Here is a 15,721-nt window from a genome sequence, read left to right on the forward strand (position 1 = left end):
AGTGTCCTCGTCGGAGAAGCGCCCAGTCTCTAATACCTGTCTTCAGGTGTCGGGTTGGTGCTTGTGAAATGCATGCTGTTGGGCTTGTTAGGAAGGCCATGTTCAGTTCACTGTTGGATGACTCCAAATGCTTTAAACAGTACTGAAATCCTTCCCAGAGGAAAAGGGTATTAGTAAGTGGCTCAGTGCCTTTTCTTCTAAATTGTGTATTTCATGATGGGAATATGTATTTCATGATGGGAATAACACTGATTTATAAAACTTAAAAATTAATTCAGAGAGACTCCTACAATTTCTGCTAAGTTAGTGCTTGCAAAAAAATGAATATTCCACATAATAACACAAAGTAAATTTTCCCTTGCACATAAGCCTTTTCAAATAAAGCATGAGGTTATGTTAACACCATCCCTCACCAGGACCTTACCGGTGACATAGCGTACTGTGCACATGACCTCTTCTGCGTCTGGCTGTGTGAATTGCGTTGTAGTTTAGCTGGCCCCCACGTCGTGGTCTAGTCTCAGCTGCAGCTATGCATTCTTCTTTGGCCGCATTGTTAATGATTGCTGAAGAGAAAATGAAGACAGGTGAACTTTCTTTAATGAAGTCACCTACAAAGCTCCGTGTTCTAGGAGCATGGCTCGTGGTTGTTCTTCAGGTAATGAACGTGTCTGTCTGTGATGGGAAGCAGCATGGTGCAGCATGCCGTGGCAATAGAGAGCCATGGCTCCTGCCCTCAGGGTCTTGGCACATTTCTGGAAGACTGCGGCTTCTCTTGCTAGGCTGTGAGGTTTCTTTCAGGCCTGGTCTCTGCTCATCTGTGTCCCATCAAGCTGAATGGAAATCACCATTTTCAGCCTTGGAATGGACTTTGCCTTTCTGAGGAACTTTGCAAGGTTGATGGGACTCAAATAACATGATGGGCAGAGAGCAGATACTATGTGGGGAAGAGTATGTTTTGGATATCTTGAGAAGATAGGACTGTCAAGGACCATGTCTGGGGAGGGAGAATGAGTCCAAGAGCAGATACAGTCTGATCTGCTTTCACCCATCCTTTGGAGAAGTTATCCAAACTTTCTGAGCCCATTTTCATAACTATATAGTAGGGTTCAGATACTTTCCACTCTGTTTAATGATATACTGAGCAGAAAATGAAGTATGAAATAAAGTTGCTATATCAGCATTTCTTCGCATCTCCACAATGACATATTGATGTTGTTGGGTTTTTTTTTCCTTCTAAATGTGGCCATTTTAAAAGAATTATTTACTTATCTATTTATTTTTGAGAGAGTGAGTGAGTGAGCAAGCAGGGAAGGGGCAGAGAGAGCGAATCCCAAACAGGCTCCATGCTGTCAGTGCAGAGCCTGATGGGGGGCTTGATTTCACAAACCGTGAGATCGTGGCCTGAGTCAAAATCAAGAGTCAGACGCTTAACTGACTGAGCCATCCTGGCGCCTCTCAACTTCTGTCTCTCTTCTGAGCTCCGTGAGGCCTCGACAGCCTCCATAAGGGAGAGACTGTGACATGGCTTGTCTTACCCACCTGACACCTTCGCTGATGACTCAGAAGGATAAACACTTTGTGAATGACGAAGCACCCTGGAAAACCATCTCTACCAATAAAGGGCTTGCCTCCAGGAAGCTAGTAAAGGAGGCTATCTGTTAAAAAAAAAATCTGTACGCTTGTGGAAAAAAAGGTTAGAAACTCACCTTTGCTGCTTCTGCTGTCTTTCCCATCCTCTTTCTCTTCTGCATCCTCCTTGTGGGGGTGAAGAAGGGAATATTGACAAAATTCAACATGATGGAGTATAGTTTTTTGGTAATATGATTTACTAATGTGAAGAATGGAATTCTTTCAGGAGGTGATAACAATTTCACTTAATTGGGGTTCAGAGTGTTCCCTGTCATCAAAATCAGTTGCAAACGCTCGTGTGTCAGTGTTTGGTCAGTAATGAGGTTTTACATATTTCGCCCTAAAATGTCTTTCGTACAGATCGGTACTGCCAAATACTGAAATGAGTCTACAGGCATGTGACTTTATTTATTTATTTATTTATTTATTTATTTATTTATTTCAATGTATGAAATTTATTGTCAGATTGGTTTCCATATAACACCCAGTGCTCATCCCAAAAGGTTAGGCATGTGACTTTAATTGAGCATATTCATTGCGTGGAGTGGGATGGAGTCGACTGTGTTTCCCAGGGCATACAGTGCTCAGAAGTGGTTTCCATGGCCATTGAGATGGCTGCCCCTGAACTCAGGACAGCTGGCCTTGGCCTTGTAGTGCCTGCTCAGTAATGCGTGTCTTGTTTTCACATAGGTTCCTGTGTTCCTGCTTTTCTTAGATTGTGTCTGGCAGCTGGTGCACCAGCACCCCCCAGCATTTGATTTCACGGAGACTTACCTGACTGTGTTGTCAGATAGCCTGTACATACCTATTTTTAGCACCTTCTTCTTCAATTCGCCTCATCAGAAAGATAACGTGGTAAGAGTCCCTCTTAGGAACCTGTGTCTTAAAGAAGCCCTGATTCATGAGTTTATTGCAATAGTTTTGATGATAAAAATATTTATAGAACACTATATACTGGGCCCTGTTTTGAGTGCTTTCTGGGTATTGGTAATTGTCACAGCATCCTGTGGGGGGTATATTCTTATTCCTGAGGAGCCAAGGCACTGAGAGGATGGGGAACTGGCCCAAGTCCACGTTGGGAGCAAGTGTTGGAGCTGAGGAATTAAGCAGAATTAAAAGCTGTCCTTGATAAAGCTGGTCAGCATTCTCTTCCGTTTGCCTGGTGCCTGGAGTTACTCTGGAGAGAATGGAGGCAAGGCAAAGCAGGGAAGCTTTTACTTTCCATCTTACACTCTTTTAAGTCTCTCCTAGGGCCTTGCTCCTGGGGGTTTTGCTCTCTAACCAAGCTTAGGGCCTCTGACCGGCTTCCTCTCGGCCCCGGGTTTGCTTGAGCTGGGCCTCAGGAGCAGCGTTAGCCAATTACTCGGTGAAGCGGAGGCACGGAGCCTGGGCTTCCAGTCCCCCGGCCCCGGTTTCAGATCCCAGCCGGTCACTCACCAGCTTCGTGAGCCTCAGGCAGTTCACTTCAGTTTTCTGAGCCTCAGTTTCCTAAATATAAAATGTGACAAATAGTGACAGAGTTGGTGTCAAAGTGCCCGTCAGCGGCTGACATGTGGCCTGCTGGAAAATAAGGTGACCTTCTTCCCTCTCCCTTCCCACCCAAAGTCTTAAATGAACGACCACTGAAGGCCGCAGCCTTTAAAAACGAGGAAGCCGTGAGTGTTTGGTCTCGGGGCAGGAGCGCCCTTTCCGGTGCCCCTCGGCATTGTGTGTTTGCTCTCCTCAGCCCTCCCTGGAAGCCGTCATGACCTGTGCTTGTTTTGGCAGGGCAGGGAAAGCCAGGATACACAAAGCAAGCCTTTGAATCTGCTCACCGTGTGGGATTGGTCTGTACAGTTTGAACCCAAAGCCCAGATGTTGCTCAAAAACCCTCTTTATGTGGAAAAGCCAAAACTGGACAAAGGCCAGCGGAAAGGAATGCGTTTCAAAGTAAGATGTCCACGTGTCTAACCCCTTTCATCTGCCCAGGATCCCCGGGTATGGCAGGAAAAAGTGACATATGGATTCTGTAAACAGTCTGAAGAGTCAAGATTTGTGGCAGGCCAACTGTCAGGGCCCATGAGAATCATTTGCTTTCAGCAAATCAGCCTTTGCCCCGATGAGACATGACCATTTGCTGAATGTCACCGGGGATGTTACTGCCAAGACAGTTGTACTGCATGGGATTGTGTGAACCCTCTACCTGAGTGTGGTTAGCAGAGTAAAAGGTGCATTGATTGTGGGATTTGCTCAGTCTGTACTGGTTCACGTCTTCAATAGCAAGACCTTTCCTGATGAGGTGTAGCTACAGCTTTTTCTGTTAAGGGCTGTCCAGTCTCCTCACTGTATTGATGTGCAGAAGTAGCCACAGACAGCACATAAGCAAATAGGCACGGCTGTGTTCCAGGATTTATAAAAATAGGCAGCAGGCCAGATTTGGCCGTGGGCTGTCATTTGCTGACCCGTGCTGTGAATCACAAGTGTCAAATAATATGGATATCCCTTCAGATATATGTTCTTGATTGTAGTTAATAAAATCCCAAAGTTCCCTAGATGACAAATGATTTCCGTGGCATTTCCTAGCTCTTTCTCCTGGCCTGGAATTTCCCCCCACCAGACCCAACGAAGGGGAAAGTGGTAGTGGTGAATCCCAAGTCATTGTGTGTCTCTGCCTTCTCCACTGCCCTACTTCTGATCCCACCTGCCCTCCAGGGAGCCTGGCCAGTCTGTGTGGGAGGTGCTCCATTCTAAGAGGCTTGGGGGCCAGGTGAGCCAAAGCCCGCACTTGCAGAAGATGCCAGCTGCTGAACAACTTAGAACTGTTGCTTTACTCTTTCAAGGGGCCTCAGGGCCGGGGTGGACGTTTCTCCTCCTGGTTTAGTCTCTTTCCTGCCAGCTGGACCAGAACTGCCCTGAGCTCCGGAACAGCTTGGCCAGAGGTCAGTTTTTCCTTGGTGTGCTGTGCCCCCTGGTGGCTGCATGCACACTTGTCACCTGTTCAGGATCCCAGAACTGCCCCGGGCCAGAGGGGCAGGGGACCTCAGAGACGGCCAGGGCCTGATCCCTTATTGTGCATGGGAGGAAAGTGACGTTCCCCTTTTCAAGACTGGATTTCACTTCTGTACTTATATCCAGTTTTCCTTGTACATACATCCCTTTTCCTTGTAGTTAGGAGCAGATGGCCTAGGCTCTAGGAGCTGACTGGTGCAGGAGGTTTGAGCCAAAGCTAAAGCAGAGCTGGGGTTGGGGCCACAAGGAACTTTGAAGCTTTTGGGTTAGGACACCACACGTAGGGCTTAGGGCCCCTTGTTGAGTGGGCAGACGGCCTTGGAGAAGTTCTGTAGAAACTAAGAGGCTATGGCGGACCACCATGAAGCACTGCTTGTGAACAGCCTACATGAGGCTGCAGGGCCTGCTCCGGTGTGCACTCTCAGCCTCAGCCTTGACCAGGCTTCCCTCCCAGCATGCCCTTCTTGAGCCCTCTGTTCACTTAGAGGTTGAGAGAAAGGGCTCTCGAGACCAGTGGAGCTCTGTTAGAGCGCAGTCTCTGGAGCCAGACTGATTTTTGTAAGACCACCTTTAGCACTTTCTAGCCGGGGTCTTTGTGGATTGCTTAACCTCTGTGCTTTAGTCTCCTCATTTGTGAAACAGGACAATAACGGTGACTGTGGAGATCGGCTAAGTCCATGCATGTAAAGCACTGAGCACAAAACCTGGCAGGCAGTAAACACTCAGTGGCTGTTAGCTTCCACCTGCAGTCAGCAGTCCCCTGTGTGGACGGACTGGCCTTGATCCTTGGGGAGGAGAGGCCAGGCCGCTCTCCCACCCCCCGCTGGAAGGTCAGAAATCCTGGTCAGCTCTGAGTTGTGGCATTGTGGATGGTTTTGCTTTTTTCTCGTATGTTTATTATTATTCTGTATTCCATAATAAAGAATGCTCTTTTTCACAAAGAAGAACCACTGGCAGGAGTATGTTAGAGAGTCATAGGGCTAGCCTGCCCAGAAAACTTGTCTGTTCTTATTTCAGACTCACACCTCAGGAGCAAAAGAGCTGGGGAGAAACAGCATCTCCCCACATTGCTGACCTCTCTGTGGGGCTCTGGGGTTCTTTGTAACCTCTTGACATCTTTCCCCACCTTCACGGCCCCTCCCTGGCACTTCTCGGTGTAGATCACCTTGCTTTGGCTGCAGGTAGAATTACTCAGGAGGGAAGTAATGTACATGCTCTCACATTTTTTACTCGGTGCAGCGCGTCAGGCAAGAACATCTGGCCAGTTTAGCCACTTCTCAAATTCCTTTTGCTCCCACCTGTCTCTCTGTCCAAAAGAATCTTTATGACATAGGCTTAAACTCCCACTGGCTGCCTGATAACCTACAAATGCAGTTCATTTGAGTGATAGGATCTTCAGGTAGTTGGCTGCTGCTTCCTCTCAGGTGTTCAGAATTTCATTCTCAAAGAAGAAGCACTTTGCACTCTTCAAAAACTGAATAGGCCTGACATCCAGACTGCCCTGGATCCGCAGGCTGTCTCGACTTAAGCTTGTTCTTCAAAAGTGCCTTAGTGCTCCTGTGCCAGGGGAAGGGGGGTAGACAGCTTCCCTCTCTGTCACAGCGCCCTGTGTGCCTGCTTTCACCCATTTGTTTATGAACACGATGTGCATCCAACATTTGCATCATGGAACAAATAAGAACCCCCCCCCCCACTGTGTTACTGCTTTTTAATGGCTTTCCAGTCTCATGGCAGTTCTGATTTCTCATGATCATAACTGCTCTCAGGCTAACCAGAGGTTTTTTTGTGTGTTTTCTCTCAAAGCATCAACGACAACTTTCTTTGCCACTCACCCAATCTAAATCATCTCCCAAAAGAGGATTTTTCAGGGAAGAAACCGATCATTTAATTAAAAACCTTCTGGGCAAGAGAATTAGCAAATTAATTAACTCTTCCGATGAGCTACATGACAACTTGCGAGAGTTCTATGACAGCTGGCACAGCAAACCCACTGACTACCACGGTCTGTTGTTGCCGCACATTGAGGGGCCCGAAATCAAAGTGTGGGCTCAGCGCTACTTGCGTTGGATTCCAGAAGCCCAAATCCTGGGCGGTGGCAGAGCGGCCACCGTGAGCAAACTCTTGGAAATGATGGAGGAAGTAGAGCGCTTACAAGAGAAAATCGACGCGAGACCCCATGGCCAGGGAGCGCTCCTGGCAGAGGCCCCCTTGTTGCTGAGGGGCTCTGCCCGCCTGTCGGCCCTGTTTCCTTTCGCTCTGCTGCAGCGACATCCCTCTAAGCCGGTCTTGCCCACCAGCGGCTGGAAAGCTCTGGGTGATGAAGAAGATCTGGCCAAACGAGAAGACGAGTTTGTGGACCTAGGGGATGTGTGACTCATCCGCTCAGTGATGTGAAAGAGGAACGTTGAAGGTTGAGGCAGGCGTCTACCATGTTTGATCTCCAGATTAGCGGCTCATGCTTTACTGCTGTGGAGGTGGGGGGAGTGGGAGGCCTCAGGCATTAGTCCAGGGCTGTGTAGGAGGAAGCCGGGACCTTCAGGAAAAGAGCTGGTTCTCGTGGGTTTTTTTCTTGCTCCTGAAGACTATGCAGTTAAAATCATATCTCTGGTATTATTAATTGGAAGGAGTTACTACTTGACCTGTAAAAGAACTGTGGCCATTGTGCATAAGTATTATATAGAACCTGCAGTGGCTGGTTTACTACTAGAAAGGGCTTTGGTCAGACGCTCTTGGACTCAATGCTTTCTTCAAATCTTTTTTGTGCCAAGATAATTTATCCAGTCATTGGGAATTTATCCAGTCTACCCATCTTAGCTTGGAGAAAGTGCAGCTTTATGTGATGTGTATATGGCAAATCGAAAGACTCACTTAAAGGTATTAGGATTATGGCATTCCTTTAAGCCATAGTATTTTTCCTTTCTCTGTCCTCTTGCCTGAGAAAAGCTGGGGAAATTCCACCCATAGCACCCATCCTGACATTTCCAACCATCCCCCGTCCTGCATAGACTGTGTCACTTTGTGTGGGGTTGGTTGGTGGGCTAGCCAAGCAGCCACACCGCCCTTTTGTGTGCTGACAGCTCCGGGTCTCTCTCTGCCCACTGGGCACCCCTCACTGCCGTCCCTCCATGCTCCCCACCACGGGGCATGTAGTCCAGAATCTTGCTGCTGAATCTGTTGGTTAAACTGGGGGAATCCCTTTGGTTTGCCTGAAGGAGCTTCCATGCTTCTGGAGCCTCTCAGTGTTTGAAAGTAATGGCTTTGCCTTTTTCTGACAGTGTGCTGAGGCTTGGGAACGCTTGTGACCTCCGCAGCAGCCCTCCCAGACATGAGCAGGATCATTTTTGAACGTGGCTTTCATAGGGAAGCAACTGAGCATAAATATGAGAAGCGATGGTTATCATATAGTACCTCAATGATTTAAAAAGCCATAGAAGAAACTTGACTATGCCTGGTGACCTTCTTGAATCTGCTGTCTAAATGGTATATATTTTGTAATGCAGGAAAGTACACTTTGTAAGGACCAGTTTTTTCATTCTCAGTAGAACCCTGTTAAATCCCACAAAAGGAAGGTGGGGGAGGGGGGAACTAATGTTAGAATGTTTCAAATAGAATGTTTGCCTTTGATATACATTTGCTATCCAGGATAGATCCCAATTTGAATGTTACATGTTTAGAAAAACTTCAGTTCTTTAAGGGCAATAAGAAATTTTGAAACTGTTGATAAAGAAGTTTCTCAGTTTGCACTGAATATTGTCTTTCTGTTTGTACAAGAAATTGCTTTGCTCTTCTCCCCTCTTCATGTTGGCACATGAGCCATGTTGGTCTGTTAAAATGACAGAGGTTGAGGAGAGGGCAGGATTCGTGCATTGGGGTCCAAACACATGTCCGGTCTTGGTTGCCTTAAGTCTCACTAGTGAGTTCAGTGTTAGGCTTGCAGTAGGGATTTTGCAAATACACTAGTCTATGAGCTACCTTAACATACGTTCTGTGGGCCTTCTTAAACTAGCACTAACCTCCACTTCTCTGCCCCGTTGCCTCCCAGATACACTATGGAGCTATTTTTGTTACCATATTATAACATGAATATTTATACAGTAGCCTCTTCAATCTTAGAATCTTAGTAATTTTCATTCCAAAAATGCCCGGTGTGATGCTTTACACTTCACAAAGTATGGTTTAAAGGCACAAGGTCATGGCCCTTGTCATAGCAGTTGAATGTGCATTGAAGTATTTTTCTATGATTTTTTAAAAAATTACAATAGAAAAATAAGCTGTTGTAACGTGAGGTCATGACAATTTATGTATTTATATTTGAAATCAGATTTCTATAAACTTGTATTTGTGTACAGAATTCTTAGTGCGTTTATATATTGTGACATTTTTATTCAAGATTGAGATATGGATTATGCTTAACAGTAAAAACTGAAATGAGACCATTTACTTTGTTTAAAATGCTGCACTGTGCAAGTTTGGAAATGTACATTAATTTACTGTATATAATATCCTGAGTTTGTTTATACCTCCAAGTTTTTACACTGAAGATAAATTAGCTTTAATTACATTAAAAACTTTTTTTTTTTTTTAAGGGAATAAGCTGTTGGGCTATATCTGTATAAATGTGCTTTTTATTTTCTGGATGTATGAAAGTTTATACTTGTATCTCACTGCATCATACCTGATTGCAGAAATTAAAGCACAATTTACAAGCAGTGCTGCGTTCGATGTGGTTGATATAACATGGAACAATTACTTTCAGTGTGTGTTGGGTTGAGTTGGTTGATTGGTTGGTAGTGGTGGGAAACAATGACCAAATAAATATTTAAAATTTTAGGAGCACATGGCTGGTTCAGTCAGTAGAGCATGTGACTCTTGATCTTGGAGCTGTGAGTTTGAGCCCCACGTTGGGTATAGAGTTTACTAAAACAAAAAAAGTAAAATTTCAGGTGGTGATGATATGATATGAAGAAAAAATAAAATAAGGCAAGAGCCCTGCACGGCAAATAAAGGAAAAGGGTTTTTGCAAACATGTGAAATTAAATATTGCTGCCGCTTTGCTTTTGCGGGGATATATGAGACGTCTGTTTTATTGCTGAAAGAGGTCTGAGTTCATTCAGTTTAACCATGAATAAGAAGAAGCTTTGTTTTGCCTTCCAGAGAGGAGAAATGAGATAGTGTGTGATGGTAGGATTTTTTCTAATTTGTTCAGTTTAACACTTACTAGATTGAGACCTATCACTTGTCTTTGTTGGGAGAGTTCCATTTCCTTGACCTTTCCTGCCTGTATCCCTCTCCCTTTTGGGGACCAGAGAAGATGTCCCCCTCCTCTGCTATTATGTTCAGCCAGGCCTGTCTCTTTGTTACCAAGCCAGCTCTGAGACATCCCTGGAACTTAATAAGCCCCCATTGCTGCCACATTCTTTTCATGGTTCTTCTGTAACAATTAAATTCCCAAGTAGTAGTTATGACCCTATAGGTGAGTGGATTCTAGTCCTGTTTCCCACATTTCTTTAACAGCTCTTGAACTTTTGGTGGACTTGGCAATCTCTCTCCTGATTTTGCTTGTTCCTTGATTTCCAGGTGAGGGCATTGGGGGGTTTGGGAGGAACAGGTAAAGAGTGGGGCATATCCCATCTAACATGAAACAGCATTGGGTGGGGCTCCTGTTGAGAACAGACTCCTGGCTCCTGTGCCGGGCGGGGACCTGGGGGCAGAGGGAGCCTGTTTTCAAAACCCTTCCTATGGTTGCAAAGTTGCTCAACAGAGGTCAAGTTTCCTCAGCTGTGCGTGCTTTGCTTAGGCCCCACTGGGGCTCCAGAGCATTTATGAAGCTGGCCCTGCGACAGGACAGATTGGGGCTGGGACAGGAACCTCCCCCTCAACAGCCCATTGCAGGGTTGGTCTGTAGTGACCATGGCCGTCCGCATAGGCCTTTCCCACAGCCTCCCCAACACAACATACTGCCCTTAAGAATAGGATGGAGGGGCGCCTGGGTAGGCGCCCGACTTCAGCTCAGGTCATGATCTCACGGCTTGTGGGTTCGAGCCCCACATCGGGTTCTGTGCTGACAGCTCAGAGCCTGGAGCCTGCTTTGGACTCTGTGTGTCCCTCTCTCTGCCCCTCCCCAGTTCGTGCTCTTTCTCTGTCTCTCAAAAATAAATAGACATTAAAAAAAAAATTTTTTAAAGAATATTAGGATGGAGGTGGGTGAGGGAAGACCTGTTTGTGCTATGGATTCCAATGTGAGGAGGGATGTGTATGTTGATAACCAGCCATGGATAATATTTTAAATATCATTTATAGGGGCGCCTGGGTGGCGCAGTCGGTTGAGCGTCCGACTTCAGCCGGGTCACGATCTCACGGTCCGTGAGTTCGAGCCCCGCGTCGGGCTCTGGGCTGATGGCTCGGAGCCTGGAGCCTGTTTCCGATTCTGTGTCTCCCTCTCTCTCTGCCCCTCCCCCGTTCATGCTATGTCTCTCTCTGTCCCAAAAATAAATTAAAAAACGTTGAAAAAAAAAAAAATTAAAAAAAAAAAAATATCATTTATAGATTGAAGAGGAAAACAATTTGTTGGAGTGATGCTTTGTGTCTTTAAAAACACAGACATGTCAGCCTATTTTGTGGTTCAGGCCCAGGTTCTTTTTTTTTCTTTTGAATCCTATTACATCGTCTGCCTCTAGCAATTAAGGGATATGAAGTGTATAATCATATGGAAATACACACAGTAAGCTTTTTTGGCCTTCTGTTAAGAAAAACTTTCCGGTTTTGCTAGCTAGTCCAGTTTTTGTAAAGCAATGAACTTTTTTTAAATTTAGATTTGAGTATTACTTTTATAAAAGGCTGTGTGTCTTGCTTCCCCCCCCCCCCCACCCACCCCCTCCCAAATCCAGCATGGAGGGCTTTGCAAATTACCATTTCCCTGAGGTTTGGGGCCAGGCGAATGTGGTGCTTCTTTCTCCCCAGCCCCGAAAGGGTACAGCATGTGCCATTCTTGGGTCAGAAAGGAATGCAGACGGAGTACATTTTATCCCTCAGACTGCCCCCAGGACCTGGCCTTGCAATGCTCCTGCAGGATCTTCCAGAAGAGTGGAACACAGCCGATCCCCAGACCCTCCAGGGCGGAAAGCAGCAGGAGCGATTGCCTGGGTGGAGGTGTGGGGGCAGGGCTGGGAAGGGGCCTGACGGAGTGTTCCGGAATGAAGGGAGCATTCTAGATCTTTTTTATCCCCTCCAATTATAACTGACATACGACGCTGTATCCGTTTCAGGTACCGCAAGTTGGTTGCCCCGTGCTCACCACAGTGTCCTCGCCATCTGGTGCCATACAGTGTCATTATAATATTGTCGCCTGTCTCCTATGCTGTACTTTCCATCTCTGGGACTTCTTTTATAACTGGAAGTGTGTACCTCTTAATCACCCAGAGCTCTGACATCCCCCCCGCCCACCTCCCCTCTGGCAACCACCAGTTGTCTGTATTTAATAAGAGTCTTTGTTTTTTTGTTTATAAATTTGTGTTGTCTTTTGATTCTACATATAAGTGAAATCCTAAAATATTTGTCTTTCTCTGACTTACTTCACTTAGCATCCTACCCTCTAGGCCCACTCATGTTGCTGCAGTATTCTGTATCTTGATAAGTTTGGGATATGCAGATGTATGCCAAAAACTCAGCAAAACTACATTTGAGATGTGTTTAATTGTTTGAATTTTATATTAAAAGAAACAACTAGGCAAATGTGGAACTCTAGTTAATGATACTGCCACTGAATTACGCGAAGAGAAGTGTGCTGTTGTCTGCTGTTTGAATGGCAGCAGCGATGGGATGGATTAATGGGTTTAGACGGCCGGGTACGACTGGGTGTGTGGTAAAGCCAGGTACAGCAAAATGTCAGTGATGTGATCTCAGAGCTGGGCCTGTGTGCGTATGAATATTCACAAGACTCTTTAACCTTTGCTGTGTTGGAAACTTGACATGATAAATGCTGGGGAAGTTTTAAATAAATCCCTGAAGAAGTAACTATGAACAACATATATAGGAGTATATTGGACCTTTATGGGAGAAGAGAAACCAGCACCTTTCCTGGCCACCAGGATATAATGGACCTTGGGGAAGGAATTAGAATTTTCACATCCCCCTGCCTCGAGCTCCCTTTTCCATTTCCATTGTCCCTCTGGGTCATTTTCTGTTGGCCTGGATCATTATCGTCAACTCCCTCCTCTGCTTTCAGCTCCTTCTCTCACTGCCAATGAATCTTCCTAGAATAATCATGTGATTTTTTTTTTTTTTACTTGAAATGTTTTAATGGCTGCATCCGTTAGAACTCTGGGTTGCAACAACTCATGCCAAAAAGAGGAATTGTGTGTGTCTGAAGGTCAGAGATGTTGTTGGGTCTCAGTACTGGAAGCCCCTGTAGTCTTTTCTGAGTGTTACCAACCGCTCTTGCTCGACACACCAGCTTTCTCCTCTTCCCGGTGAAGTGGGATGCAACTCCCACAGCAACTCTGAGTTCAGGAGGCCAGTCACATTGACTGGAATCTTGGTCCTCATTCCGAATCCTGGAGAAGAGAGCCTGGGCCAGCAGCCACGAGCAAGGTCTTTGTGTGGCCACTCCCACCAGCTCCGAGTGTGGCATGCGTATCTTCCCAGCCCCAAGTTCAAAGAGGCATGTGGTGTAGTGGGTTCTCTGAATCTGACCCTCTGACTTGCACCTTATGAACTGTGGGACTTGGGCAAGGAAGTTAACATCCTTCCATCTCAGCTTCCTCATCTGCAAAATGGCGACATTCACAGAGCCCTCCTCATTGAAGTATTGGAGGCTTAAACATGATTTCCTTTTTTTTTTTTTTTTTTTAAATTTTTAACGTTATTTATTTTGAGGAAGAGAGAGAGTGTGAGCAGGGGAAAGGCAGAGAGAGAGAGGGAGAGGGAGAATCCCAAACAGTCTCCTTCTCCTTGCTGTCAGCGCATAGCCCGACGCAGGGCTCGATCCCACGAACCAAGAGATAATGAACTGAGATGAAATCAAGAGATGCTTAACTGACAGAGCCACCCAGGTGCCCCAAAGAGGAGTTCATTTTAAGTGTCTGTCACATAGTAAATGCTCAATAAATGTTTAAGTGTTAGCTCTGATTCTATTGTGGTGTGGTCATTTAAAAACTTAATGTAAACAGGTTGTGTGTGTGTGTGTGTGTGTGTGTGTGTGTGTGAGAGAGAGAGAGAGAGAGAGAGAGAGAGAAAGAGACAGAGAGAATTTAATCTCCATCCCAGGAGCAGTTAGCTAGTCTGAAATAGCCTAAACAGGAATCCAGGTTCCAAAGGTGGCCATATTAGCATTTCAAATGTCTTCAAGATCAGACGATTTGTTGAGCAGCACCTGGGATGTTAAAAATCCTTTCGGTGGTGAAATGAGTGCATACGTGGGATATGTGATTGGCTAGAAATATCATAGAGGCCCCATCCTCAAATCTGTGGGATAAAAATCCATCAGGCCCAGCAGCATAAACACTTTGGAGCAAGCACGAGGTCTAGAAACCTCGCTGGTCCAGTGACCTCCGCATCACCCAATGGGGCCCCAGAGTTCGTTGGTTCTACCATCTCATTTCATCTGTCTTGGGAGTGGAACTTTCATGCCAGGAGAACAAAGAGAGGGACTTCTCCCAGAATGTAAGTACGGGAAACAATTGTTTTGTGCTGTTAATAAATGAGCACACATCTAGTAACTTGGTCCCAGGCTGGCTTTCATTGTGCAATGCCATCTGCTAACGAGGTTGTGGTAATAGTGCCAGGGAGCAATAGCCCCTGCCCACCTCTGACTTCCAGAAGCTACTGACATTTACCGGAAGAACATCACAATGGCCAAATGGTCAAATTGACTTAGGTCAATTCATGACATTCCACCAGATTGACTGGAACTTTAATTGTGATATGTAGTTAGATTTACTGGATAGTCAACCATGGTTAAATTGAGGGGACTCCCCCCTCCTTACAGATGTGCAGGAGTCTTAGTGTCAGTCTGCTGTGACCTTTGGTCCATCGTGGCCACCAGCCAGGGGCTCCTTGCCTAGGCCTTAGTTTGCATTCCCCCAGTGACCAACCCTGAGACAAAGATTTGAGTGCAAGTAGTTTATTTGTCGAGTGATCCCGGGAAGCACAGCGAGAGTGTTGGGAAGTAGGACAGGAAAGCAAGCCAGCACAGAGTATGTGAATGAGCACATTATCGTTGGGGCAACTGGAGCTCAATCTGATGAGGACCCTCTGAGAGGCCACATGAATTTGGGGAGGGGGTTTCATTATACCGTATGTCTTCTCCCTCGGCATTGTCTTGTGGAAATTCCTCTATGTCAGGTGGTAGAGTTCCAGTGTGTTCTTAGGTAGTAGCTGCTCAGAGAGCATCAATGCCTTGAGCTTTCCCTCCAGACAAATTCCCCGATTTCTCCCCCAAATTCCAAATGTGGGACTGCCTATGCCTCCCTTCTTTATAAAGGAATACCATTTCTATGTCCTCAAAGCCTGTGGACACTTCTAAATGCCCTTCCTATTTCCCCCGGGAAGTTGAGTTTCATCCTGCCTCAGGGCTTCTGGTTACAGGATGTGATTTCCCAGAATTCTTGATCTGACCCACACCATCTCCCTTGCCTCACAGGAAATGGCAAAATCAACTGGATGATTAAATGATTCATTCCTTACTGTAAAGTTGAAATTTTTATGTAATAAAAAAAATCCAATAAAAACCACAGTGTTTCAACTCACAGAGTACCTCTTTATTCATCATCCAATTCCAAGAATCCCTGCCAACCCTTCGAAGTGCACTCATATTCTCCAGTGTGCACACCACCCCCAGATCCTTCAAGCTACAGAGCACGGGGAAAGGACAACAAGAGTTCAAGAAATAAATGTTTTGTGATTTAAAAAAAAAGATGAGGTAAAAGCCAAGAAATCAAACGGTTTCTGTTTGTAGTAGGTGGTGAGAAAAACATAATGCGGCGTGTGCCATTTCTTGCCTTTGCGTCCAGGTTGAGGTATAGTTCTACTGAGTGAGCGGATTCAGAACTTGCTGGTTTTCCTCGCCATATCACCTAGCACATGCCGGGGAATAAGGGCTCACTGT

At 45.8% G+C, this 15,721-nt stretch overlaps 1 protein-coding gene and 1 long non-coding RNA gene across 3 annotated transcripts in view; one reads left to right on the forward strand and one right to left on the reverse strand.

The window, feature by feature from the left end:
* Window positions 1-9,326, forward strand: part of MTMR12 (myotubularin related protein 12) — a 65,686-nt gene extending 56,360 nt beyond the window's left edge. The window contains exons 14-17 of one of the 2 annotated variants that reach the window (XM_042997011.1): window positions 2,320-2,484; window positions 3,397-3,558; window positions 4,449-4,547; window positions 6,421-9,326. In XM_042997011.1, coding sequence (XP_042852945.1) covers window positions 2,320-2,484; window positions 3,397-3,558; window positions 4,449-4,547; window positions 6,421-6,990 — 996 coding nt within the window. In that variant the 3' untranslated portion in view covers window positions 6,991-9,326. The remainder of the gene's footprint in view (window positions 1-2,319; window positions 2,485-3,396; window positions 3,559-4,448; window positions 4,548-6,420) is intronic. The other variant, XM_042997017.1, reaches the window with a different exon arrangement.
* Window positions 18-11,648, reverse strand: LOC122241304. The gene is made up of 3 exons (XR_006221368.1): window positions 11,527-11,648; window positions 1,707-1,755; window positions 18-563 (listed from the first exon to the last, which is right to left on the reverse strand). It is a non-coding gene; the product is annotated as an uncharacterized LOC122241304 (long non-coding RNA).
* Between the last annotated feature and the right edge of the window lie 4,073 nt (window positions 11,649-15,721).

This window comes from Panthera tigris, chromosome A1 (genome assembly GCF_018350195.1).
Source record: "Panthera tigris isolate Pti1 chromosome A1, P.tigris_Pti1_mat1.1, whole genome shotgun sequence".
Taxonomy (NCBI): domain Eukaryota; kingdom Metazoa; phylum Chordata; class Mammalia; order Carnivora; family Felidae; genus Panthera; species Panthera tigris.